The sequence below is a fragment of the Miniopterus natalensis genome, chromosome 11 (assembly GCF_054644295.1).
Source record: "Miniopterus natalensis isolate mMinNat1 chromosome 11, mMinNat1.hap1, whole genome shotgun sequence".
Taxonomy (NCBI): Eukaryota; Metazoa; Chordata; class Mammalia; order Chiroptera; family Miniopteridae; genus Miniopterus; species Miniopterus natalensis.
In genome coordinates this window covers 15,641,932-15,665,268 of record NC_142091.1, presented here as the reverse complement: position 1 = coordinate 15,665,268, position 23,337 = coordinate 15,641,932, and the positions used below count along the sequence as shown (strand labels likewise).

The 23,337-nt window shown below is 42.6% G+C and overlaps 1 protein-coding gene and 1 pseudogene across 2 annotated transcripts in view; both read left to right on the top strand.

The window, feature by feature from the left end:
• The first annotated feature begins 1,480 nt into the window (after positions 1-1,480).
• The window catches only part of ELMOD1 (ELMO domain containing 1), a 58,023-nt gene continuing 36,166 nt past the window's right edge, over positions 1,481-23,337 (top strand). For both annotated transcript variants that reach the window (XM_087821562.1, XM_087821563.1), the window contains exons 1-2: positions 1,481-1,541; positions 19,706-19,807. In XM_087821562.1, the coding sequence (XP_087677688.1) occupies positions 19,791-19,807 (17 nt within the window). In that variant the 5' untranslated portion in view covers positions 1,481-1,541; positions 19,706-19,790. The remainder of the gene's footprint in view (positions 1,542-19,705; positions 19,808-23,337) is intronic.
• On the top strand, positions 12,027-12,587 carry LOC107532914 (large ribosomal subunit protein uL23 pseudogene; annotated as a pseudogene).

Here is a 23,337-nt window from a genome sequence, read left to right as displayed (position 1 = left end):
GTGCAGAACAGCCAGGTAACCTGCTGGGCTGGTAAATGACACTGAAGTCAAGGCTGGCCTCTTAGTCCTTCCTCTTTCCCTGACGCTGTGCTGCCCTGACATAAGGTTTTTTTTATTGGATACAGAGAACACGTTCTTCATCAGACATAAAATACAATACCAAAGAAAGTCACAAGTCACCGAGTGTGTGTGTGTGTGTGTGTGTGTGTGTGAGAGAGAGAGAGAGAGAGAGAGAGAGAGAGAGAGAGAGTGTGTGTGTGTGTGTGAGAGAGAGAGAGAGAGTGTGTGTGTGTGTGTGAGAGAGAGAGAGAGAGTGTGTGTGTGTGTGAGAGAGAGAGAGAGAGTGTGTGTGTGTGTGTGTGAGAGAGAGAGAGAGAGTGTGTGTGTGTGTGAGAGAGAGAGAGAGAGAGTGTGTGTGTGTGTGTGTGTGTGTGAGAGAGAGAGAGAGAGAGAGAGTGTGTGTGTGTGTGTGTGTGAGAGAGAGAGAGAGAGAGAGAGAGAGAGAGAGAGAGTGTGTGTGTGTGTGTGAGAGAGAGAGAGAGAGAGAGAGAGAGAGAGAGTGTGTGTGTGTGTGTGTGCGCGCGCGCGCTGGGCCAGGCCTACCGCACTGTGAAACAATGTTTCCCAAATAGCCCCACGCCACGCCGCCTGTGATCCATCCTTTATAATTAACCCCGGGTTAGGGTGTTGTTGCTGGAGCCCTGGTTGAAACGCAGCTATGGAGATATGTGGCAGGACCTCTCAATTACACCCCAAGCGCCGGCTCTTTGAGAACCTGACCCGACCGGTCCAGGCTCCGGGCGAGGCGGGGGCTGCCTGGGCGCCCCTGGGCGCAGAGAAGCAGGCGCGGGTGGGTGTCTGCCCTGGGGGACTCACTCCCTGACTCTGCAGAGGTTGGGACTAAGCTAAAAGCAAACTTTGACTTTCCTGCCATTCTCTGGGGAGGGAGAGGAACGCATGTTGCCCTCTGGGTTCCAGGACGCCTCTGGAATCCCACTGACGGGTCCCCGGGGGTTCGTTCACCATCTTCAGTGCCCCTCGCCTCCGGGGGTCGACCCAGGAGCTAATACACTGGGCCCCTGCGCTCTGCCCACAGCAGCCGGGCCCGCAGATTTAACCCTTTCCGCCAGGCTCCGGCGCAGGGGGCCCCCACCCCCGATCCCCCCCGCAGCGCCGCGCCCGCGCCCGCGCCCCCCGGCTCGGGGACTGGGCATGCTCAGTCGCCGCCCGCGCCGTGCTCCCGGGAAACCTCCGCACGCCCGCCCCCGGCTGCCCGCGTAGCCTCCTGGCCGCCGGCAGCCCGGGGTGCCTCCCGGCTCGCTCGGCTCCACGCGACCCAGATTCCTGCCCCGCCCCCGCCCCTCCCGCGCCCGCAGCCAGTGCGGCAGCCGCGGCCGCCCCTGCCCAGCCCGCGCGCCGCCGGGGACCCACCGCGTCGACCGCGCGGCGGAGCGCGCAGCCCGAGCGCCCGGGGAGGCGGCGATGGAGACCCGACCGGCGCGCGCCGGGACCTGCTGAGCTCGCGGCCGCCGGGGGTCCAGGTGAGCAGCGGAGCCCGGGCCGGGCCCGAGAGGAGCCGAGGGGCGGGGGGCCGGTGCCCTTGGGGAGGAGAGGGGTGGCGGCGAGGGCGCGAGGCTCGGGCGAGCTGCGCTGCGGCGTCTGGGGCGCAGCAGAAATGTAGGGTTGTGGACCGAGGGGGGACTTGAATGAAAGTGCACGCTCCCGCAGAGCAGGGGCCGCGGGGGCGCCTAGGACCGCGGCCCTCCATCCTGTCCCTAAAATGAACTCCCGCGGGGCTGCAGGCTGGTTCGGGGGGAGGTTTGCGTCGCGCCCCCCGCCCCCCACCCTGGAGCGGGTCACCTAGCAACTGAACGCCGAGGGCTCTGCAGGAGGCATTCCCGGCACAGGCCCAAATGGGAAGCGGGGACCGAGGTCGGCCTGGTCCGGGTCCAGGGGTCCCCCTGCCCGCGGCCCTTGGGGCAGTGCGAGGCTGCGGGTCCGGGAGCCGCGGGGCTGGGGGTCATCCGAGCTGCCAGCCTGGAGGAGGCGTCTGAGGGCCAGAGCGCGGTTCCCCCCCCAGCTGCTGGGAAACTCCTCACTGATTGGAGCATCCCTCCGTCCTGGGCCGGGGGACTTGAACGGGCTGGTGGGGAGCGAGTGGCGCGAGAGCCGACAAGGTGATAATAAGTGGAGTGTGGTGTTGGGGTGGGGGTGCTGTGGTGCCTTTTTCACCAAGCGTGAGTGCGGGCTGCTCCGACCGAGTGTCTCTGCTCAGCCTCTCGGCGGCGAGTCCGGTGACACGTCTTATGAATATTTCAGGGGAGACCTCGCAGGCTCGCTCGCTCCAGATCAAGTTCAATGAGCGTGTGTGTCGGCCTCTCCGTTCCGCACAGACAGGTGGGAGCGCCGTGCTTTCTAGCTTTCCAAACGTCGCTCCTTCCCCGCACCAGCCAGGCGCAGACGCCCCTACCCGCCCGCGAGCTTTAGGTTGGAAACGCACAGCCGAGCCCGCGGCTGCGGAGGCGGGTCCTGGGCGGGCCCCGGGCATTGTTCTGCGTCTCCGCAGTGCGCGCGCGGGCTCCGCGGCCGTCCCGAGCTGGGGCTGCCGGCCTGGTGCAGAGCAGGCAGGGTGCCGTGTCGGATACGCGCCTTCCTTCAGTATCGCCTTAGCGCCCCAGGTGGAGTGCACTTGGCCATTGTCTCCCCAGAAGTCGTCTCTGAGACCAGTGTAGTCGAAATTTGAGGAGGGCACCCTCTTGTATCCCTTTGCATTGGGAGGTATCTATTTCTCCTTAATTCTTCCTTGGGAGTGAGAAATGAGTGTCTTTTCTGTAATCACTGTCAACAACACTGAAAGAAGAACGCATTCATATAGGGGGCTTTGGGGACCCCAACAAGCTGTGGGGCACGTTTCCCTCCACTTCGGGCTGTAACTCCCATTGCACCATCAGCATTCATCAGTAAACTCACAGGCACAGCAGTTTTTTCTTTGCAGGAGAAACCTGCTTTTTCCTCTCTTAGTAAGACAGGTATCTCCCCGAACTACCTGTGAGGAAGTCGTCTGTGGACCAAGATTTCAAGCCTCCAAAATTAACAAGATTCTAAAAGAGGCAACTCTCTGCTCTTGCCAGCCCCAGGCACAGGAAAGCTGAAGCGCTGGGACTGGCAGATGTTTCACATTTAGGGAAGGCTTTTCCAACAAAGACCCAGGCGGTTACATCACAGGCTCCACCTCCGCCTGCCAGGCTGCTTCTCCCCAGCCTCTTACTGTCCCCCAGTGCTTGATTAATGAAGAAAGGAAATTCCAAAATGAAAGACTTGTTCATTTCCCTTCTTGTGTTGTGCTGCTTTAATTAAAAAATGTGAAATTTTTTAAAATGGCTAGTTATTAGTACATGTAGCCAGGACTTAACTCAGGCATGGTAATAAATCTATGAATATCAGCTTTCCAGGAGATATTGGGCAACATTACAGTATTCTTTTTGCTAAAATTATTGACAGATGGTATTGAAGGGAATTCTATGAAATAACAAAACACGTGAAAATTTTACCTAATAAACAGCTTTTCCTGAAAGATGTGACTGAGCTGCTCAGAGAGATATCCAGATGCATTCACAGATGTAAAAACTGGCCAACTGAGAAGTTTGCAGAGCTTGCATGCAAACCACCAGGAACTCGAAAGCAGTACTCCTTGAGCCCTCTGAGGATTTTTCAAGTCACTGGCAGAGTTGTGAAATTTAGCAAATAAAAAAAATACAGGTTGCCAGTTAAATTTGAACTTCAGATAAACCATAAATCATTGCTTTTAGTATGAGTGTGTCCCACGCACTATTTGGGGGCTTGCTTATACTAAAAACGTATTTGTTGTTTAGCTAAAATTCAATTTTCAGTGGGTAACCTGTGTTTTACCTGGCAGCTCTAGTCACTGGAAATTTCTCATTTTCTATTTTGGTTCACTTAAGGGTTAAAAAATAAAGTGGAGCAGAAGTCATATGCTGTTTTATAATCTGGGACAAGCTCAGTTCTGGTTCAAGCTATTGAAAATAGCTCTTGCTTAAAAGTAAGTAGTTTCAGTTCAACACATATTTCTTGAGTGCCTCTGCTTGCTAGGCTTAGTGAGAGGTGCCAAAGATACCAAGATGAGTAGGGAAAGGGAGGGGGTGTACATCGTAAGATGTGAGACTTGCTATGCCAAGTATCTGTGGGCTCCACAGTAACCTGGGAGGGACACTGAATTCTGCTGGGCAGATTTTGACAGGTCTGGCCTTGAATGAGAAAGTAAAGGTCTTATCCTGGAAGGAAAGGGGGGGGACTCATGGATTTATACTTCATGGAGTGGAACTGGAAGTTAAAGGATTTTACCTGATGGCCCCAGTTAGAGGACAGAGTTGCCTGCTGAGGATGGAAGTGAGAAGGGGATTCTAAAAGAAAGGCTTGAAATAGTTGCTGTTGGGCATGGAAGAGGGAGCTGAAAGGGACAAATGCAGGGATTGGTAAATGGTACTTGAGTGAATGCATCTCGTTGCATTTTGGAAGCAGCTGTTCTGCCCTTTGACTAGTACCCCAAGTTTTCCTTTACAATTCTGCTGCCGTTCTGGTTTCTTTAGGTAAAAAGGTCAAGCAGTCCTGGAATACAGTATCTAAAAGTCTTACTATTTTTTACATAAAAGCAGATAGTTAAATGTAACCATTGAGATGCTGATCCAAGTCAGTTGCTTCTGGCACAAATTTCTGAAATAAAATAAGCAGATGTTTTGGTTTTAGCAAACCCGTTGCTTCTAGTAGAAAAATATGTTAAACTGCAATCACCTTCTTATTTGGTCCAACTATCCTTAAGGAAGCAGATTCTGATGATGGAAAGAATGTAGCTTTTTACAGAAATATCACTGTGTGAAAATGACCATGTGCTTGTACACACTCAGAATGTTCCACATGCAATTAATTCCAAAAATTCGTACACCCCTTACATTTGTGTCTTTGAAGACCCAGCAGATCCTTTCACTGCTGATCAGCATAGGAAGTTTCCAGGGAAGTTGATCAAAACAGTTCCTCATTTCTTGAAGATTCCAGTTTGCCAATCTGAAGCAAATGGAAATAGAATGCCATTCTTGATTGCGATCCTGTCAACAGATCTCGTTATCTTAGGGACCATCTTCAGAAGAACCTCATATAGTTGAGTGTCCATATATATGGTTAAATTTCCACTTCATATTTTACAATAAGTTCTTAAAATCATGAAAACCACTCTGTGATAAAATGTATAATGAAGTAGTTAATTTGGGTCTCTCTTAGCAAATGATTATCCTTTAAAATAGAGCAGAAAGCAGTTCTGTTTCAGGTACTTGCACTGTTCTTTATAGTGTCTGCCAAACACGTTCTGCCTTATAATTCTGGTCGTATATATCATCCTGGTGGTATATGGGGAAAATATAATTCTGGCGGTACATGGAAGAAAAAAATGTAGCAGCATATTGACGTTGCTAAAATTTCAAGGCAATTACTCCGTGGGTTTTATGTTCAGTGAGATTTCACCTGGATATGGCTTATTAAAGAAAGGCTTACTGCAGTGATCTTTAACGACAGCTTATGGGCTATCACCCAGAGGGAGCTTTAACTGAAATTGTGTGCTCTACTCACATTCTAAGTCCTCAGTAAATACTCTGAATTTAAAGAATCTGAAGACAGTATGTTCTTGCATCCCAGGAGCTTTTAACCCTTCAGCTCACTTATGCTAACCACCAGTAAGTTTTATTTTACATCAGTTTCTGTGCTTTAAAAATGGAAGCTATTGCCCAGCCGGCGTGGCTCAGCAGTTGAGCATCGACCTGTGATCCAGGAGATGGCAGTTCGATTCTCGGTCAGGGCACAAGCCAGGGTTGTGGGCTCAACCCCTAGTAGGGGGCGAGCAGGAGGCAGCCGATCAATGACTCTCTCTCATCATTGATGTTTCTATCTCTCCCCCTCCCTTCCTCTCTCTGAAATCAATAAAGACATATTTTTTTTAAATAAAGGAAGATACACACATTTTAAAAAAGAATATTGTGTCAATTCCAACCCTGTCTATAAAATAAGCATTAATTGTTACTACTGTTCTGAGGATTAAATAACTTCATGCTCAACGTGATTAGACAACTTGTATATTGTCTGTGTGCTCTCTATGATGTTCCAGATGCCATAGAAATAATTCACAATTTGCTATATTTGATTTTTTTTTTCTTTTTGATTGTTGTGAATGCTTAAGGAGAGCTCATTAAGCCCTTCTAAAAATCAGTCCCAAGCAAGCTAATGTAATGCCTGCACATTCAAAGGTCTTGACATAGCTTTTAAATGTAGTTTCCATTTTAATCATTGGGATTAGAACTTGGTTAATTAGAATGCTTGGTATAAGAGCTTACTTCAGCTGCTATAACTCTCCTTCCTCTTTCCTTTGTACAAGTACATAGTTAAAAGCTGACGTGTGCTTTGAAGGTCTCATTCATGATGGAAATAATAATTTATCCCATAGCTGGTTTTTTGGTTTCACAAATATCATCAATGACATCACAAACTCTGTTCTTTAATTTTTTAAATATCTCCAGTTGGCATTACGAATATTTTAAGTGTGAATCAATCTCTGGAATGAATTTACTGTGCAAGTACATTTCTTCTTTTTCCCTTTAGAAGTAGAATAAGAATGTTCTACCCTGCAGAATTTGGAAGCCAGATTTTTCTGAAGGTTCTATATTCCAATAGAACACTTAGATTTTACTTCAGATTTTCTTTGGTCTTAAGAGTCCATTTAAATTAAAAAGAAACTTAAAACAATTGTTTTTAATCAAGAAGATTAATTATACATTTTCTTAAAATGGTAAGCATTTATCAAAGCTCTTTTAATTGAAATGTATATTATGCACACCATTAGTCATAATTTTGAAAGCCTAGCATTGAATTTTTAAAACACCTAGCATTGAATTTTTATTTTCATATTCTGTCTCATGTATATTGTGTATGTGGCCCAATATGTGAACCCAGTATGTGAAAGTCAAGGCTTACTTAAAATAGAAGAATTTGGTTATGGTATTTGCTTTACTAAAAAGTTCTGTGTTGTAGCAAAAATTTCTCCTACTATTCCTTTAAATTGTAGATAACCTGAGGTATTAAAATAGAGCCAGATTCATCAAATTTCTACATCTACACAATCCTTCTGGGACATATCTATCAAGTAGGCTCCTCAGTAATATGTAGAAATGAGGCCTTGGATGGGCTCTAATAGCTGGGTTGACCAGCTGTACCCAAAGAATGTTCATAGGTGTGGAAGCCAACATAGAAGGAGGTTTCTGTTGGCCTGCTTCACAGCTCTTCCCTTGACCCTAACAGTTCTTTAATTTTATTAATGACTCAGATACACTTAGATCATACATGTATCAGGTTTATTGACAATGCACAGCTGAAAGTGCTAGTGAATTTGGATGACAATCAGTATTCAACTTGTGATCCCTTAGCCCAAAGCAAGGACTAAAACTGATTATATTTTTAAAAGAATATATTTTGGCTTCATTTATATTCTAAATCAGTTGCCCAATGACAGGGAGTGGAAGTCCTATCTTAACAACAGTTTGGGTTATAAAAAATAATTTTAGTTGCTTGAGTATTTACCAACAGTACAGAAGAAATTAATGCTCTCTTTGGTTGGATTCATGGATGAATAGAGTCCTTAATTAAAAAGGTGTCAGAAACAAACAATACACCACACTATACTAAAGGTGATGCACTCTGGGCCACCTTTCAGGAATATAAGAAGAAGGAATGCCTTTTTGGGGTAGGAAGTTGGCTCACATGACCTTAAAAATACCTCCTAAATCTGATTATGCCATTTAAATTGAGCTCCCAGGCAGTTATACATGGATTTGCCAATGTCTAATTAGGCTTAGTAACATTTATGTAGCATATAACTATTTCACATCCTTTCCTTAATTTATAATAAATATCCTTATTCTTTTGTACTTAATGCTTATTCCCTAGGTAATTAATCAATCATTTAAGATAAATGCATCTACTCTGTGACCACCACTCGGTTAAATTAAATAGACCATTTCCAGATATTCTTTAACTATCCAAGACCATACTTGAAATTCTTAGTTCAAAACTGTAAATATTTTGAATAGCCATAAAATAGGCATGTGCCCAGGTTCTAAAATAAAATTGCTTAGTACACCTAATCAAATTGGACAAAGATGAAAGGCAAACATGTTCACTCTGTGTACTCTATTACTCGGCATTGTGTTTTGCCTTTCAAACGTATTTGTTTATAGTATTGGGTGGACACTTGTCATTCCTTTTGAACACTGCCCTCTGAACCCTTTGCCCATGTTGGGGGCGCTCCCACATTACGACACAGACCACTCTCCACTACAGAATTGCTGGATGCTTTCTTTCGTCTATCCTTGCACCATAGGCATGGATCTATAACTGAGACTCTGCCCCAGATGTTCCAGTCAGCAGCACTCCTTGCCCACTGCTGGTTCAGCTCCAGAGCCTGGACCTGGTGGTGACAGGAGAGGTGCCTACACTGGACCAGCTCTGTGTCATCATTCCAAGAGTTATTTTTGGCTACATAACCCCTAAACCCAGTTCTCTAGCCCTCCTGGAGATTCTGTGGGTTACCTCTAGGAGAAAGTTTGTTTCTGCTAAATAGGCAGAGCTAGTTTCTGGGGTTTTCTGCAGTAATAAATCCTGACTGGTACAAGGTGCAAGTCCATGCTTCCATTGGCATGTTAATCCCTAGGAGCCACTGAGCACAAAGCACTCCGAAAGGTACAAAAGGAAATGTGTATTCATTCCCTGAGTATTTCTGGAATAAGTCACCCTGCTTGGACAGAAGGAGAGGCACACAAGGCTGGTATTTGCAAATTTGTGTTATGGGGACAAGAAGAGGAAGTAGTAATACCACTGGCAAACTAAGATGTAGGCAGAGATCTTTATGTGGATCTCCTGATTCTAAAGATTGGTTTAGTATAGGATGAAGGGTTGGGATAAGAAAGGATACTTTTTGGGAAAATACTGTCTTTCATAAAATTCAAGAGGCAAATGTTTTTTCTTCATCTTAACATTTATGAAATTAGAACACATTGTTAGAGTGTCTCATATTTTAATTGACACCCTTTTCTCCCCAACCCATCTACCGTATTTCACCAAATCTAAGATGTCACTGATATATGCCATTACATTTTTTTACCAGTATGAAAAAAGCTTGGCAAGTACTTATTAAAAAATGATGATGCCGCCCGGCTGGGCGTGGCTCAGTGGTTGAGCTTCGACCCAGGATCCAGGCGATCGGGGTTCGATTCCCGGTCAGGGCACATGCCCAGGTTGCGGGCTCGATCCCCAGTGGGGGGTGTGCAGGAGGCAGCCGATCAATGCCTCTCTCATCATTGATGTTTCTCTGTCTCTCCCGCTCCTTTCCTCTCTATGAAATCGATAAAGATATATTTAAAAAAAAAAAAAAAAAAAAAGTGATGCCTAACATTGTACTGAAACAGGATGCATCATAGTTTAATTAGCAGCATTTTATTCTTCCTTAAGGGCACCTGACATAATGTTGCATTTTACCATTGCTGGCACTGATGAAATACCATTGGAAAGAATAAGATAATTTCACTCAGTTTAAAACTATTTTTTTATCTGTTTTACAGTATGAGTTGCTGCAGAGCCCAACCTAAATGGTCTCCTCATAAGAGAATGCTATGCTCTCATCTATAAGGTTGGGGTCAGCAGTTACCATAGGAGCAGGGTCCCCTGTTTGCCTCCAGGCCCCTGGAAATGTGCCAATTTGCTTGGACTTTCCTGGCAAATGTTTTTAGATAGATGCCCTCACTATGTTCTGATTCTATGAAAGGGAAAGTTTTGCAGAAAGCACCCATTTAGATTGGTGAAACCATATGCATTTAATGTTTATGCAAATATAAGTTTACCATTCTTTTTAAACTAAAATTTGTAATTGAGAATGTACAAAATCTAGGTTGAGTGTTTTTGTGGAAAATGGGTTAATATTTAGATTTTGAAATTTCTTTATTCTTTTATAAAGACAAATTTCATCAATCCTACTCTCCCCACCTTTTCTTTCTCCATGAGTACAGTGCACACACAGGCCAAGACAGTGAGGGGCAGAAAATCACAGTACCTTTAAAGCAGATCATAAATAGATGTGCAGGCAGCCCTGAATTCTGTGGCTGGCATGGACCTCAATTGCTATAAATCACAAAAATAAGCCCTGGATGAGTATTTCATTCCTGAAGAAGGGGGGGGGGGAACCTTCTTAGTTGTCATTTTAGTGACTGTCAACAGAGCATTGTTCAAACTAATCATCAGAGAAGGAAGAAAGGAAAGTTCTGGGATGTGGCCTCAGGGAGATTGTTATACATGAGCATTGTGCCTTACTGTGACGTGCTGGATGGCATGTGTGAGATGTAAATGCACAATTGGAAAGATTTTTCATTCCTCGGGAATGGTAAATTTACATATTGCTTGTTCTCTCCCCCCATGTGCGTACCTCTGGGACAGCAATTTTCAATCGTTTTCATCTCTTGGCACACATAAACTATTTCTAAAAATTCTGCAGCACACCAAAATATATATTAACTTTTTGCCAATCTAACAACAACAAAAGTAGGTATAATTTTGATTCACTCACACCTGATGGCTATTGTTGTTTTAGCTGTTGTCATTTTTATATTTGACAGCCTAAAGGAAAAGAGGTCAGTGCACCGACTAAATAAGTCAGGTATTGCTTGTTGTAAAAATTCTTGCAGCTCACCGGTTGAAAACCACTGCTGTATAAAGTCAAAGTTACATTTTACACGTTTCAAATGCTCATCAGAAGCCTTAGAAATTGTCCTTTCCCTTCTCTTTCCTCCCCTCCCATTCCTTCCTATTCTTATTTCATGTGGTAATTCTGATTGCATTATGTCCTTTGAAAACCAATCCCTCATCTGTTTCGGTTTCCCTTGCAATGACGCTCTGGTCCTCAGGACTTGACAAAATATGAAGTATATGCACAGTTAACCATTGTCTGAATTTGCTAGTTCAGACTTACTTATATGCCTGTTTTGAATCTGATATTTGGCCCACCTGATTTGAGAAGACTGACCTCCGTGTGTTATTTTGTGGGCCAGCTCGGCCAGAGCCCAGCAACTCACATGGCAGGTGGTTTACTAGCCGCTCCTTGTCCACAAGCGGCCTGTGCCCTTGCCTGTGTTCCCACAGAGACTTGCCTCCTGATGAGAGATCAAGCTTGCTTTAGAGAACTTTCTCTAATTTCTTGAAAGCCATCCACAGGCATGCATATGTGCAGAGAGTGCATAATAGAGAATTAACGGGAGCTGGAAGCTGAGTTAATCACATCTTAAGTCACCTTGGCTTCAGTTATCTGTAAGTCTTGGCCTTTATCAGCATAGTTGCCTTTCTCCTTCATTTTACCTCCTTCACCTGGATATAGCCATGGCTGAAAAAAGGGTGGTAAAAGAGAAACATGTATCTCTTTCTTCAATAGTCCCAAATCTCTACCTGACTGACTGAGGGATGTCACCATTACAATTTCATTAGGCGCTAGCAGGGCACAAGAGCATACCATGAGGCCATTCAAAAGGAAAACTGAAATTTCCACATAGGTTAAGATAATTTACTTGGAGCTTATTATTGTCATCAGGAAATTTTCTCAATGGCCTTTAGAAAATATTTAAAGTGACATAGTGTAATAAAGACACAGGATTCATGGATTCTAACCAAATTCAGCTTTCTTCTGATACCCAAAGAAGCTTTGGATCAAACTGATTTTTATGGTTCCACATATCATTGATTTCTTTCAGCTGAAGTGAGAAGAGCCCAAACTGAGGAAATTAAATCATTGGCAAGTAATTTTGATATTGCTGATCTTGAATTTATCATCTGCCTAGTAAAGTTGTGTGTGTGCCCCTTCTGGAACTGCTAAATGAAACTTTTTTTCCTTCACTACTGCTAAAAAATGTTGCCCAAAGTATTACTTTTTAAAATTTTTTGTTGCCTTTTTTACGAAGATGGCGCCGAAAGCAAAGAAAGAAGCCCCTGCCCCTCCCAAAGCCGAAGCCAAAGCAGAGGCTTTGAAGGCAAAGAAAGCAATGCTGAAAGGCGTCCACAGCCATAAAAAAAAGGAGATCCGCACGTCACCCACCTTCCGACGCCGAAGACACTGAGGCTCCGAAGGCAGCCTAAATATCCTCGGAAGAGCGCACCCAGGAGAAACAAGCTTGACCACTATGCCATCATCAAATTCCCCCTGACTACTGAGTCAGCCATGAAGAAGATAGAAGACAACAATACGCTTGTGTTCGTTGTGGATGTCAAGGCCAGCAAGCACCAGATCAAACAGGCTGTGAAGAAGCTCTACGACATTGACGTGGCCAAGGTCAACACCCTGAGCAGGCCTGATGGAGAGAAGAAGGCATATGTTCGACTGGCTCCTGACGATGATGCTTTGGATGTTGCTAATAGAATTGGGATCATCTAAACTGAGTCCAGCTGGCTAATTCTAAATATAAAAATCTTACACTGTAAAAAAAAAAAAAAAAAAAAAATTTTTTTGTCTTCTCACCCAAGGATATTTTTTCCATTGATGTTTTAGAGAGAATGGAAGGAAGGGAAGGAGAGAGAGAGAGAGAAAGAAAGAGAAAGAGAGAGAGAAACATCGATGTGAGAGGGACACATCTATTGGTTGCCTCCGGAACATGCAGGGATTGAATCTGCAACCCAGGTACCTGCCCTTGATTGGGAATCGAACCCCCTACCCATCGGTGCTCGGGCGGATGCTCTAACCATTAAGCAACACCAGCCAGGGCCAAACTTTAACTTCTTCATCTAGATTCAGGGGAAGGAGAGTGGAAAGTGTTTTTATCTTCTGCTTATCATTCATTACACTAGTTGTATTTTGAGGTTGACCCATTTGGTCGATGTTTTCTCTCCTTGTGGTGTGGTATAATGAAAAGAAGACAAGAACAACAAGAAGCAATTCGGGTCTCTGCTCATAACTAGCAGGCTGTGTTATCCATCTTTCTTCCCGTGTGACTGACATATGAGGGTCATTTGTTCAGGCAAATGCACCACGAATAGTATTGGTCCAAAATACAAAGGATGTCGGGCAAGTGGAAGAGAGAATTTATTATATCTGTACCTCTTTTCCCAAGACGAGTGTTATTTGCATCTTAGAGTCGAAAAAGCCACAAGGAGGATTTCCTGGTGTTGACTGAGAATCAGAACAGTTCATTTTGAGGTTATTAACGACATTCCATTTTCATTTCTATACTTGGTGTTTGTTAAAATGTGACTAATTCTGATGCTAAAATAAATGATGTCTTTTTAAAAAAGGAAGCAATTAGGGGAATCTAAGGGAAAGTGGAACTTATTTTGCTTTTCAATGAATTCTGGAAAACTCTTTCAGGTTAGTATATGTCTTCCACGTAGATTTGGAATATTTTACCAACTATTTAGATATATTTTATGTTTGGTTAAAAAAAAGAGTAAGCAGATATTTTTATCTACAAAGGGAAAGGTATAATGTATTATGAAGACTAAAACAGAGGTAAAACAGGTTTCTCTGCCCTTGGAAGAGAGACAAGGGCAAGTGCTGAAGACCCTGTCCCACTGACCAACGACTCAGAGTCATTCGGAGAGAGTGAAATCACCACACGAATCACAGAGTGGACCAGGAGCTTGAGTTGTCATTAGTTTCTCCAAACCCAAGGGAACACTAGATTTCCATGGGGTTGGGGGTGGAGTAATAGTTTTACTATTAGTTATTTCAGAATTATACTGCCAAGGATTCTTATCTCCTTGGAAATGTGGCCTCAATAAGAATATTTAAAACCCACACTTTTAGGCTCTGTTATGTGACTTCTTCCCATCAAGTTTTCTTGCTTAGAAAATTTCACTTCTCTAGTACATTTGCTTCAGGAAAGGAAAGAGGTTCAATTTCAGTGACATAGTCACCTTGTTGGACAAGAGTCCTCCAGCTAGCTCCCAGAAGAATACTCCTGAGTTTGGAGGGGCAGGTGTACATCCAGGCCTCGATTATTTCCAGCTCTGCATTTTACTTTGAACTGAATACACTACTTATTCTCGTCATTCTTAAGTCAGTTAAGAATTTTACCTCTGTGGTTTCCAGAGGCCGCACAGGACAGTAAATAATAAGACTGCCTGAGAAGTCAGGCTTCGAGGGTTTGAATCCCAGCTTTGCCAGGCACTAGCTGTGTGAGCTTGGAAACCTGCTCAATCTTCTCAGCTATAAAACCGAGATAATTTTGATTCACTTCATAGGGTGACTGTTAAGTGAGTTATAAATAAAGGCCATAGAATATCACCTGGCACATAGTAAGTGCTTTGTAAATATTAGCTATTATCCATAAGACCTTAAGCTGAAATTAAATTTTTTAAATTAAATTTTATGTTTAAATATGCTCTATAAAACATTTTTCTAAAAAAATAACTGAGATAATCACAAATTAGGCAAATGTTAAGAGTGGAATAGAATTTACTTCATGGGTTGCCTTTTATTAATGTATTAACATTATGAGTCCACAAGCATTTTGCTTATTACAGGGGATGTAGCCAGTTAGAATTTGAAGGGCTGAATAGAAAATAGGTTTTCTCACCTCTTGTAGAGATTAAGATTTTAAAGAAAGGAGCTCCGTCCCCTCTAGTTGAGTCTCTAATTCATTCCCGGGGATGCTCAATAGATAGGTCAGCTTCTAAGACATAGGGTCACCCTGTGATACTTGACAAAAGAGCTGCGGGGGCCTCTTGCTCAAAGGAGGCAGGTCAACTTCCTCGGTGCCAGGCAGAGGGTATTTTCAGAAGAAGCACACCACCCTCTGCTGCCCCATTCCTCCCAGCTGGGGAAAAAAAGTACAAGGGGCACACAGCCCCACACGCAGCACTGAAGTGTCCTTGATGTCTGGAGGTTTTGATCCATTAAGCGCAAACGTTGACCCTCCCCTTGGGAATAGGTCAGGGCAGTGTCCCCTGCACACGGAGGGAAATTAGTGAAAATAGGCTGACAGTGTCAGGAAACCCACGTTTATGATCATATTCTTTATTTTGGTTAAAAAGGAGATCTGCATGTGTGTTTTTCTTCCAGTGGGGCGATTTTTAGTTGGTTTTATTAGGGCTTTAAAGAAGTGCATTTCTCTAAAAGTGTGCAGAGTTCATTTCAGCAAATCCGAATTGAGCACTCAACGGGCCAGGCATTGGATCAGGCCCCGGGGCTTCCCTGGTGCCCTGAGGAGCAAGCAGTCAGAGGGAAAGAAACATGAAACAGGTCATTTTAGAACAGTGGGAGAGATTTACAATAGAGCAGGTAACTCTGATGTCCCCATGGTTGCAGACCCTCCAGAGAGGCAGTTATGGGGAAGGGGCAGCACACAGAGCAGTTTTCATGCCGTGAAAACAGGGGGCATCGAAGTTAATGTCTGATCCCCCCCAAAAAGCTAAACTTTATGGAAATAATACCTCAATAAATCTGAATGAAACCCAAAGTTAGCATCTACATTTTTCAGTTAGTGAGACACATAAACAAGGCAAGTTATTTGCATTTGATCCAGTTAATATCAACAGGCTGTGGGTGACATATTCGAGCGGCCTATCAGGGCAACCGTTTTGTTAGAGCCTTGTGCAGACAAGAAGCGAACTGATTTTCCCGACCTTAGGCCCTGCCCAGCCACTGGAGAAGTGCTGCTTTGGCTACAAAGGGGCCCTGACAAAGAGATGACCTCAGCACCACTCGTGGAAAAACTACTCAAAGGACATGTCTTATCAACAATGAGTGGCTCAGGGGGCCATACATTGCATACCAACCATGATTTGTCACACGTTTCTGTCTTTTACACCGATTATCTAGTTATCAATAAGTAGGATATTAACTAGTGTGCCTCTTTTAAAATAAAGCTAGATTTTAAAAATAAAGTGAGCAGTCACTCTTTTTATTTTCCTGTAGAAAACGTTTAGAGAAGTTATTTAATACCCAATGAGCAATGAGCTAAATTGTATTTGCACAGGCTTTCCTCTACCACCCAAAGCCATTTTTAGTGTGTCCTCTTTGGGGGACAGATAATTAGAACTAATTGTTGTCTTTGTTTTCTGTTTGGGGGACAGATACTTGGAACTAATTGTTGTTTTCTTTCCCTTCGCTTTTTCCACCCAATCAGTAAGTCCAAGTGATTCTACTTTCCAAATACTTTCCACCTCTGTTCACTTCTTTCCATCACCACTATCCTTGTCCCAGTTTAAGTCACAACTTATTTTAACAGTCTCCTAAGTGATTTTCACTTAACCAAATAGTCTTTTACTTTAGAGGAGTATATATTAAGAACGACAAAATAGTAATACTAGTAAAGAGGACCATGCATAGTACATACCTGTAATTCTTCGAACAACCCTACAAGGTGGTTATAATAACAGTGCTCCCCATTTAACAGGGAGAAAACAGAACCCTAGAGAGGTTAAGCAGCTTGTCTAAAGTCACTTGGCTTGGCTAGTGGTAGATCCCAGATATGAAGTCTCTGCCTCCAAAGCTTGTGCTCTCTAACCATCATGCTCGCTTCCTGCCATATTTGACCAGTTTTCCCTTAAATTGTAAGGCTCCTGTGTAGTATTAAACTCTGTTGCATTACCAAGCATAATGCTGGGCACATAAGCATTCAAAAGGTGGGGTTTTTTTTAATGGATAGATAGGAACTTCTATGTAGAGGGCAGGAAGCTGAAGTATTATATTACTTTATTTATCCTACATCATTATGAAATGAGATTTTTTTTTTAAAGGTAAACCAGTTTTCTATTTAACTGAAATTAAACCATTTAAAGTTTTTAATATTGGTAAAATATTTCTGAAGTGCATTCCATTCTTTATTGCCTTAGTAGTATGACAATTTTAATTTAATATTATCCTAGTGACAGAGAACTAGTGTTACTAACAAGTATTGTATATGATACTTCTTCAGTATTTCCTTCTGGGCTATGGTGTTAATTACCATCTATATGCCTATGAAGCCCAAATCTTTACCTCCAAAGGGAATTTCTCTCCTGACCTTCAAATCCATGTATAGCCATGCTACCACTTGACTCTGAAAGCTCACAATGCCCCCAAAGACCCCCAAATACACCCAGATCCCCAAATCCTGTAGAATTCAGGGTCTTAGTGAAAGATACTACCGTCTCCCCATCTATGGCAGCCATAAACATGGGCGTAGTGTTAGACTCCTCCTGTCCTTCACCAACCCATTTCCCAATCAATCAATTAACAGAAGTCCTGTTGATTTTACTTTCTAAATATCTCTCAAATCCATCACAGTTCTATCTCTGTCAATTGCCTTATCCTACCATTATTATCTTTGCTTGGACTATTGTAACAACCTTCTAAATGGTGTCCCTTCCAGTCATTTACCACAATCCAATTTATTCTTTATGCTACAGAGTGCATTTTTAAAACTAGAAATTGGATCAACTCAGTTTGAAAACCTTAAATAGTTCTTCGTTGTTCAAACTTTTTAAATATTGCTTGCACATATATATGCATATATATGTGTGCATATATATACTTACAAAGCCTTTGATGATCTGACCATTTCTTGCTTTCCCATATCTCGCCATCCCTGTTTTTACCTGACCCTCTCACCAAGCACCAGGTCACTAGGTCATGTTGAACATTTTTTCCTCTATACATTGTGTATTGTCTTACTTCTGGGACTTTGCATGTACTAGGGAACCCCTGACCCCTACAGCTAAGAACACATCTCTCATATTCACCATCACAGCACCTGTTTCCACTTGTAAAACTGTGTTTGAGTACCTATTTCTTTCTCTGTATCATTTCTATTTTCCCCCTCAAGACCTCTCTTATATTCATCCTGTGACCCTAATGCCTACCTTTGTGTCTAGAGCACAGTAGGCACCAACATATTGGAATAGTTTTTTATTTTAGAGTAGTCTTAGATTTACAGAAAAGTTACTAAGATAGTACAGAGTGTTTCTTCATTGGCATCCAGTTTCTTATGTTAATATGATACATTTATCACAGCTAATGGACCAATATTGATACCTAACTAAGTAAAGCCCATGCTTATTCAGATTTCCTTAGTTTTGAACTAATATTCTTTTCCTATTCGAGGATCCCACCCAGGATCCCACGTTACATTTAGTTGTCATGTCTCCTTAGCCACCTCTTGGCTGGGATCGTTTCTGAGACTTTTCTTGTCTTTGATAATCTTGAGACTTCTGAGGAGCACTGGTTAGGTGTTTTGTGGAATTATCCTCAATAGGAGTTTGTCTGATGTTTTTATCATGATTACCCACGACTAGGGTAATGGGTTTGGAGGAGGAAGACCTCGGAGGTAAAGTGCCATTTTCATCACAGCGTGTCGAGAACATACTCTATCACAGTGACTTATCACTGTGATGTTAACCTTGATCACCTAATTGAGATAGTATTTGTGAGGTTTCTCTACTGTGAAGTTACTCGTTTCCCCCCTTTCCATACATTTTTCTAAGGAGCCCTGGTTCCTTATATTTGAGGATATTTTAGAAACTATGATGTGGGTGGACATTAACACTTTCTAGTTAAAATTTGGATTCATTTTTAAAAGACACCACTGAAAATGAAAAACCATAGTTGTTTTTCACCTTTATTTTGCTTAAGGTGTATTTTAAGAAATAAAATGTTTATCACGTTGAAGTTCAGTGTTCCCTTCCCTAATCTTAAACCTCTCCCTGCCCCCCGAGAAGCAACCACAATCTTAAATTGATGTGTACATTTTCTTTTTCCAAGTATGCATGGGGTACTTACAGAAACAAGTATGTGCTGAAGAAAAGACTGGCTTTTGGGTTGAGTTGCCCACATTTCTGGGCTGTTCCAGTTGGTAGCCGTGCCTCCTCCCTCAGCATTTGTCCACACACTCAGCCCCTCTCGCTGCCACTGCAGCTGGTGCCCCATTTATCACAACTCTCCCGTGGTAACGTCTCTCTGCTATTGTTTCCAGCCTCTGTCTTCTCGAGGCCATTTCGTCCCAGCTTTGTAGGCAGCTTCTGGTGTCATTCTTATCAGAAGGAAGGAGACCAATAACCTGGTATTACAGACTTTGGGAAAGCAAATCGCAAGCTGAAAAGTACTAGACAAATATAAAGCCTCACTGTCCTATTCACAGTGCAAAAAAAGTGGGGGGAGGTGATGCGGGGCATATTCGTTTGTTTGGAGTAGTTGGCTCTTTAAAAGCTCTTTTTCAGCTTAAAGACATTACCAGCTGCTTCTAGTTATTTTTGAGTTGTACTTCCGAAAGGCTGGGGCTGCCAGATTTAAGACCATCGGAGAGCTGGAAATCAGGATAACTTCATGGTTCTTCTCCTTCCTCCTCAATATATACTGTCCTTCCAAAGGTAGGAAGGCCTCAAATAGAGAAAAAGCTTACTATTGAAGACTGCTCATGAATCTAATAATTTCTCCAGCAGGTGACTTAAAATGAAAGGCTAATTGTTGGTTGTAAAGGAAAGGCTTTAGCTGTCATCTCCATCCCTAGAATCGAGTTGCTTGGCGGGCAGTTTGGTCGATGTCCTGGGTGCCACATAGCATTGTCTGCTTACTGGGGTAGCAGGACTTTGGGGGCTGGGATTTCCAGCCCCCTTAATAGTAAATATGTCTACTTTCTTCCCACAGCTTGCACTTATTTTGACAAAGGCAAACTCGAAAGCAGTTACTTGAGGACAGTTTGGATAACATCTGGATAATCAAAACAGGCACCATGAAGCACTTCCTGAGGTAAGGGTTTCTCGTTTCCCAGATGAGCCCCCTGAAATGGAGACGCTTCCTTGCCCATTAGGATAATATTTCTGTTCACCATTTGTGATCAGGTAACCAGGTCTCACACTGAACTTTGGCTAAAAAATATGCTGTCATGAGGTTCCTCTGCCAACCCTATGTGCCATTGATGCTGAAAAAGAACATTTACAAGTGATCGATTACAAGCGATTACTAGAGAGCATGGGCTCCAGAGCTTGGGCAGGGAGTACTCTGGACAACCTTGATGTTTGTGTCTCTAAAGAGTGGCGTGCTGCTGGCCTTAGTTGAGGCCTGAGGTTAATAGCCAAAGAATCCGTATAATTTGCGCAGAATCATTTTCCTGAAATAAGTAATTTTAAATATTCCTTCATTTAGATTTTGGTTGGCTGGCCAATTCATAAAGGTATTTTCAAATGTTCCTTTTTGGTAAAAATATATATTCTAAGCTTCTGCTCTTCCTGCCTCGGTGATATCCTTGAAATCTGCATTCATTGTTGATTCCCTGAAGACTCCACTGTATAGAGTACCTTGTATGTTGGTATGTTTTGGCATGATCTTGTTTATCTTGAAAGCCATTTGGCTTGACCTATAATTATAATTATTTTCAAGAGCATTAACTGCCATTCACAATATATTCATTAAATTCTTGAAGAAATTTTATATCATATTAAAATATGACAAAAATAAAGTTAGTCTGGCCCTGAAAATTAGAAAATAAAACACACTTTCCAGAATATTGAATTTCTTTCCCTCCAGATGGTGGCCTACATCTATTACACATTCTGTCCCTTGCTCTGGCTTGTTTTCTCTGAGCAAATAATTAGTGGACTTGCTTCTTTTAGGAAATTGTTTATTCTTTCAGTGGCTGCCACTTAAGATTTTTCTTTTCCCCACTGATTTTGTTCACACCATTGTTTCTGGAACACCTAGATCAACCTATGTGGAACTCACTGTCTTCTAGTGCAGCTACTGATGTTTACTGGCTCTTACAATTGCGAAAACCTCCCTGAGGTCACTATTAAACTGTTTACAGGCATAAGAGTTTATAGGCATACTCCTCAACCTGTTTATCTCAGTGGAATAAAAGGATAGTATTTGAAAAATCACTAGGAGATTTGCCAGCAAAGTTTTTGACCTGATATGTTGTTGGTTGCTATGGTAATAAACCCATCTGTTTACACATTATGAACAATTGTCATTTATGAATCCCTCCTGCGTATCAACGTGGTGTCTTTTAGTTGTAGAACCATGTTAATAGGAAGCTTCAGTGTGGGACGAAGCTTAGACATCAGCAGCTCCTTTTGTGAAAGGGGAGACTGTAGTGGTCAGGTTTGTGGCAAGATGGGTGCTGCTAGATTTTTTCTTCAGTGTCTTACTGGTTTTAGAAAAACTTGAGCAGCCTCAAAACCAGCCATTTTAGGAGAAATAGGAGCATTTGTTCCTGTTAGTTTTTTGTTCAGTCGAATAGGTATAACACTGTGCTTGGTGCAGGTTATAACATTTTAAAACTAAGTTGTATTTGATGATTTAAACTGATACAGGGAAACTACCACTGTAATGTCGCACAGACTAGCACCGAGGATCATGGAACCAGCACATCCCTGTCAGTTATGTGTTCTGATGCAAATTTTTCTCTTTTAAGTTGACATGCATATTTTCTAAATATTATTGCACATTGCTTATTTGTGTGAAACTGAGGCTTACACATCAAGAAAGAAACTTGAGGATTTTCATTGACCATTGGTTTTAATAATAAAAGGAAACACAATCATTGCCCCTCCTTAGTAGGTTATTGCTTTTGGTTTTAGTTTTTGTTTTTAATGCTTCTTGTTAAGTTATAATGTGTGTATTCATTACATGTTAATGTTTATGGAATTCAGAAGGCTAAGAGGGCCAGGAGTAATAATCCTGCATTACAAACTACCAGATCATTCAGATTGCCTCTTATTCCCCGTAGTCTGCTCCCACAGATGTTAGAATATCCGCCAGTCTTTTTATTTGAACCAAAGAGAAGGTAATGTAAACAGCTTGAATAAATCAGGTGCTAATTCCTGAGCTCAGCGAATATATTATGTAGAATGGAGTTGACTTTCACTGAGAAAAAGTCAGCATTATCTAAAAGCCCAGAGAGTGATTGATTTGTCAACTCCTGCGTTGCTGTAGAATGAATTGCTCCATGTACAGCCACAGAAGTGAGGTTAACCAGACTGTGGGAAAGAATGGATTTTAATCCACATTTAAGACATGTGGGAACCACACTCTGCTCTCTCCAGCTCACTGTTACCATCAACTATATTATTAATGGTGTTACTACTCAGAGTATAAAGGAGTGAGAAAGTATTTGATGTTTGTTTTTAAAAAATTACATAAGATGTTAGAAATACATGCTATAGATTAATACACCCGGCTGAAGGGTGTATTGTAAATTGAGAGTAGATATGGGCTATTAGGTAAGTAGTCACCCAATATGACTTTAGCCAGGGTTAGCATTAAAAGAAAACCAGGGTGTAAATGGAGAAGAAAGTGTGTCTATCTGTTATCAGAGAGAGGGCAGTTTTTGAGCCCCAAATAGAGCTGAGGTTTAGGGTTTAGGTTGCATAATAAATTTTATTAATTTTAATTCCATTGATGTATATAATAGAGAAGGCCTAGGACTTGGACTGAAGATCTTCTCCCTTGCTAGGATTTCCCTGTTGAGATGATATTTTTAAAGTCATCAGACATTATTAATTTTGAAAATTTATAATACAGGGAATCTTTTAGTCACCCCATGTAAATAATTGCTTCCCACTCTCCTGGCCTCAGGATCTCCATGTCTGGGCCATAGATTCCACTGCATGTCCTTCTTCCTGAGACAGAAGAGAGGAAAGGAAAGCATCTGCCAAACTCAAACCTCCACGGGGACACTTTGAGCAACACAGCAGACTTGTACCCAAGTTCTAGCTGTGAAGCAATTGAGAGGAAAAAGGCATTTCTCTACTATAATTAGGTAAATAAAGGCTTCCAGTGAGCAAAAATATCTGTAAATTGGGGTTTTTAAAAATATCTTTATTGATTTTTTTAGAGAAAGGGGAAGGGAGAGGGAGAGAGAGAAACATCGATGTGAGAGCAAAACATCAATCCTATCAGCCGCCTCCTGTACATCCCCCAGCAGGAATTGAGCCTGCAACCCCCACAGGTGACCCGACGGGGAATCGAACCAATAACCCTTTGGTGCCTGGGATGGTGCTCAACCAACTGAGCCACACCAGCCAGGCTGTAAATTGGGTTTTATAAGTCATTCACACCTGATTACTAAGTTGGCCCACTGACTCACTTAGTGACCATTTCCCCTCTAACAATGGTAGTACTATGCCACATTTTAAATTATTATTTCCTATTAATAACAAATGTGATTAAGTAGAATTAATATCCCATTTTACAGTGCAGGGCACGAAGGCTTAGCAAAGTTAAGTTACTCCCCCAAGGGCACACCGATATTTGAAGGCAGGCCTGTCCGACTTCAGAGC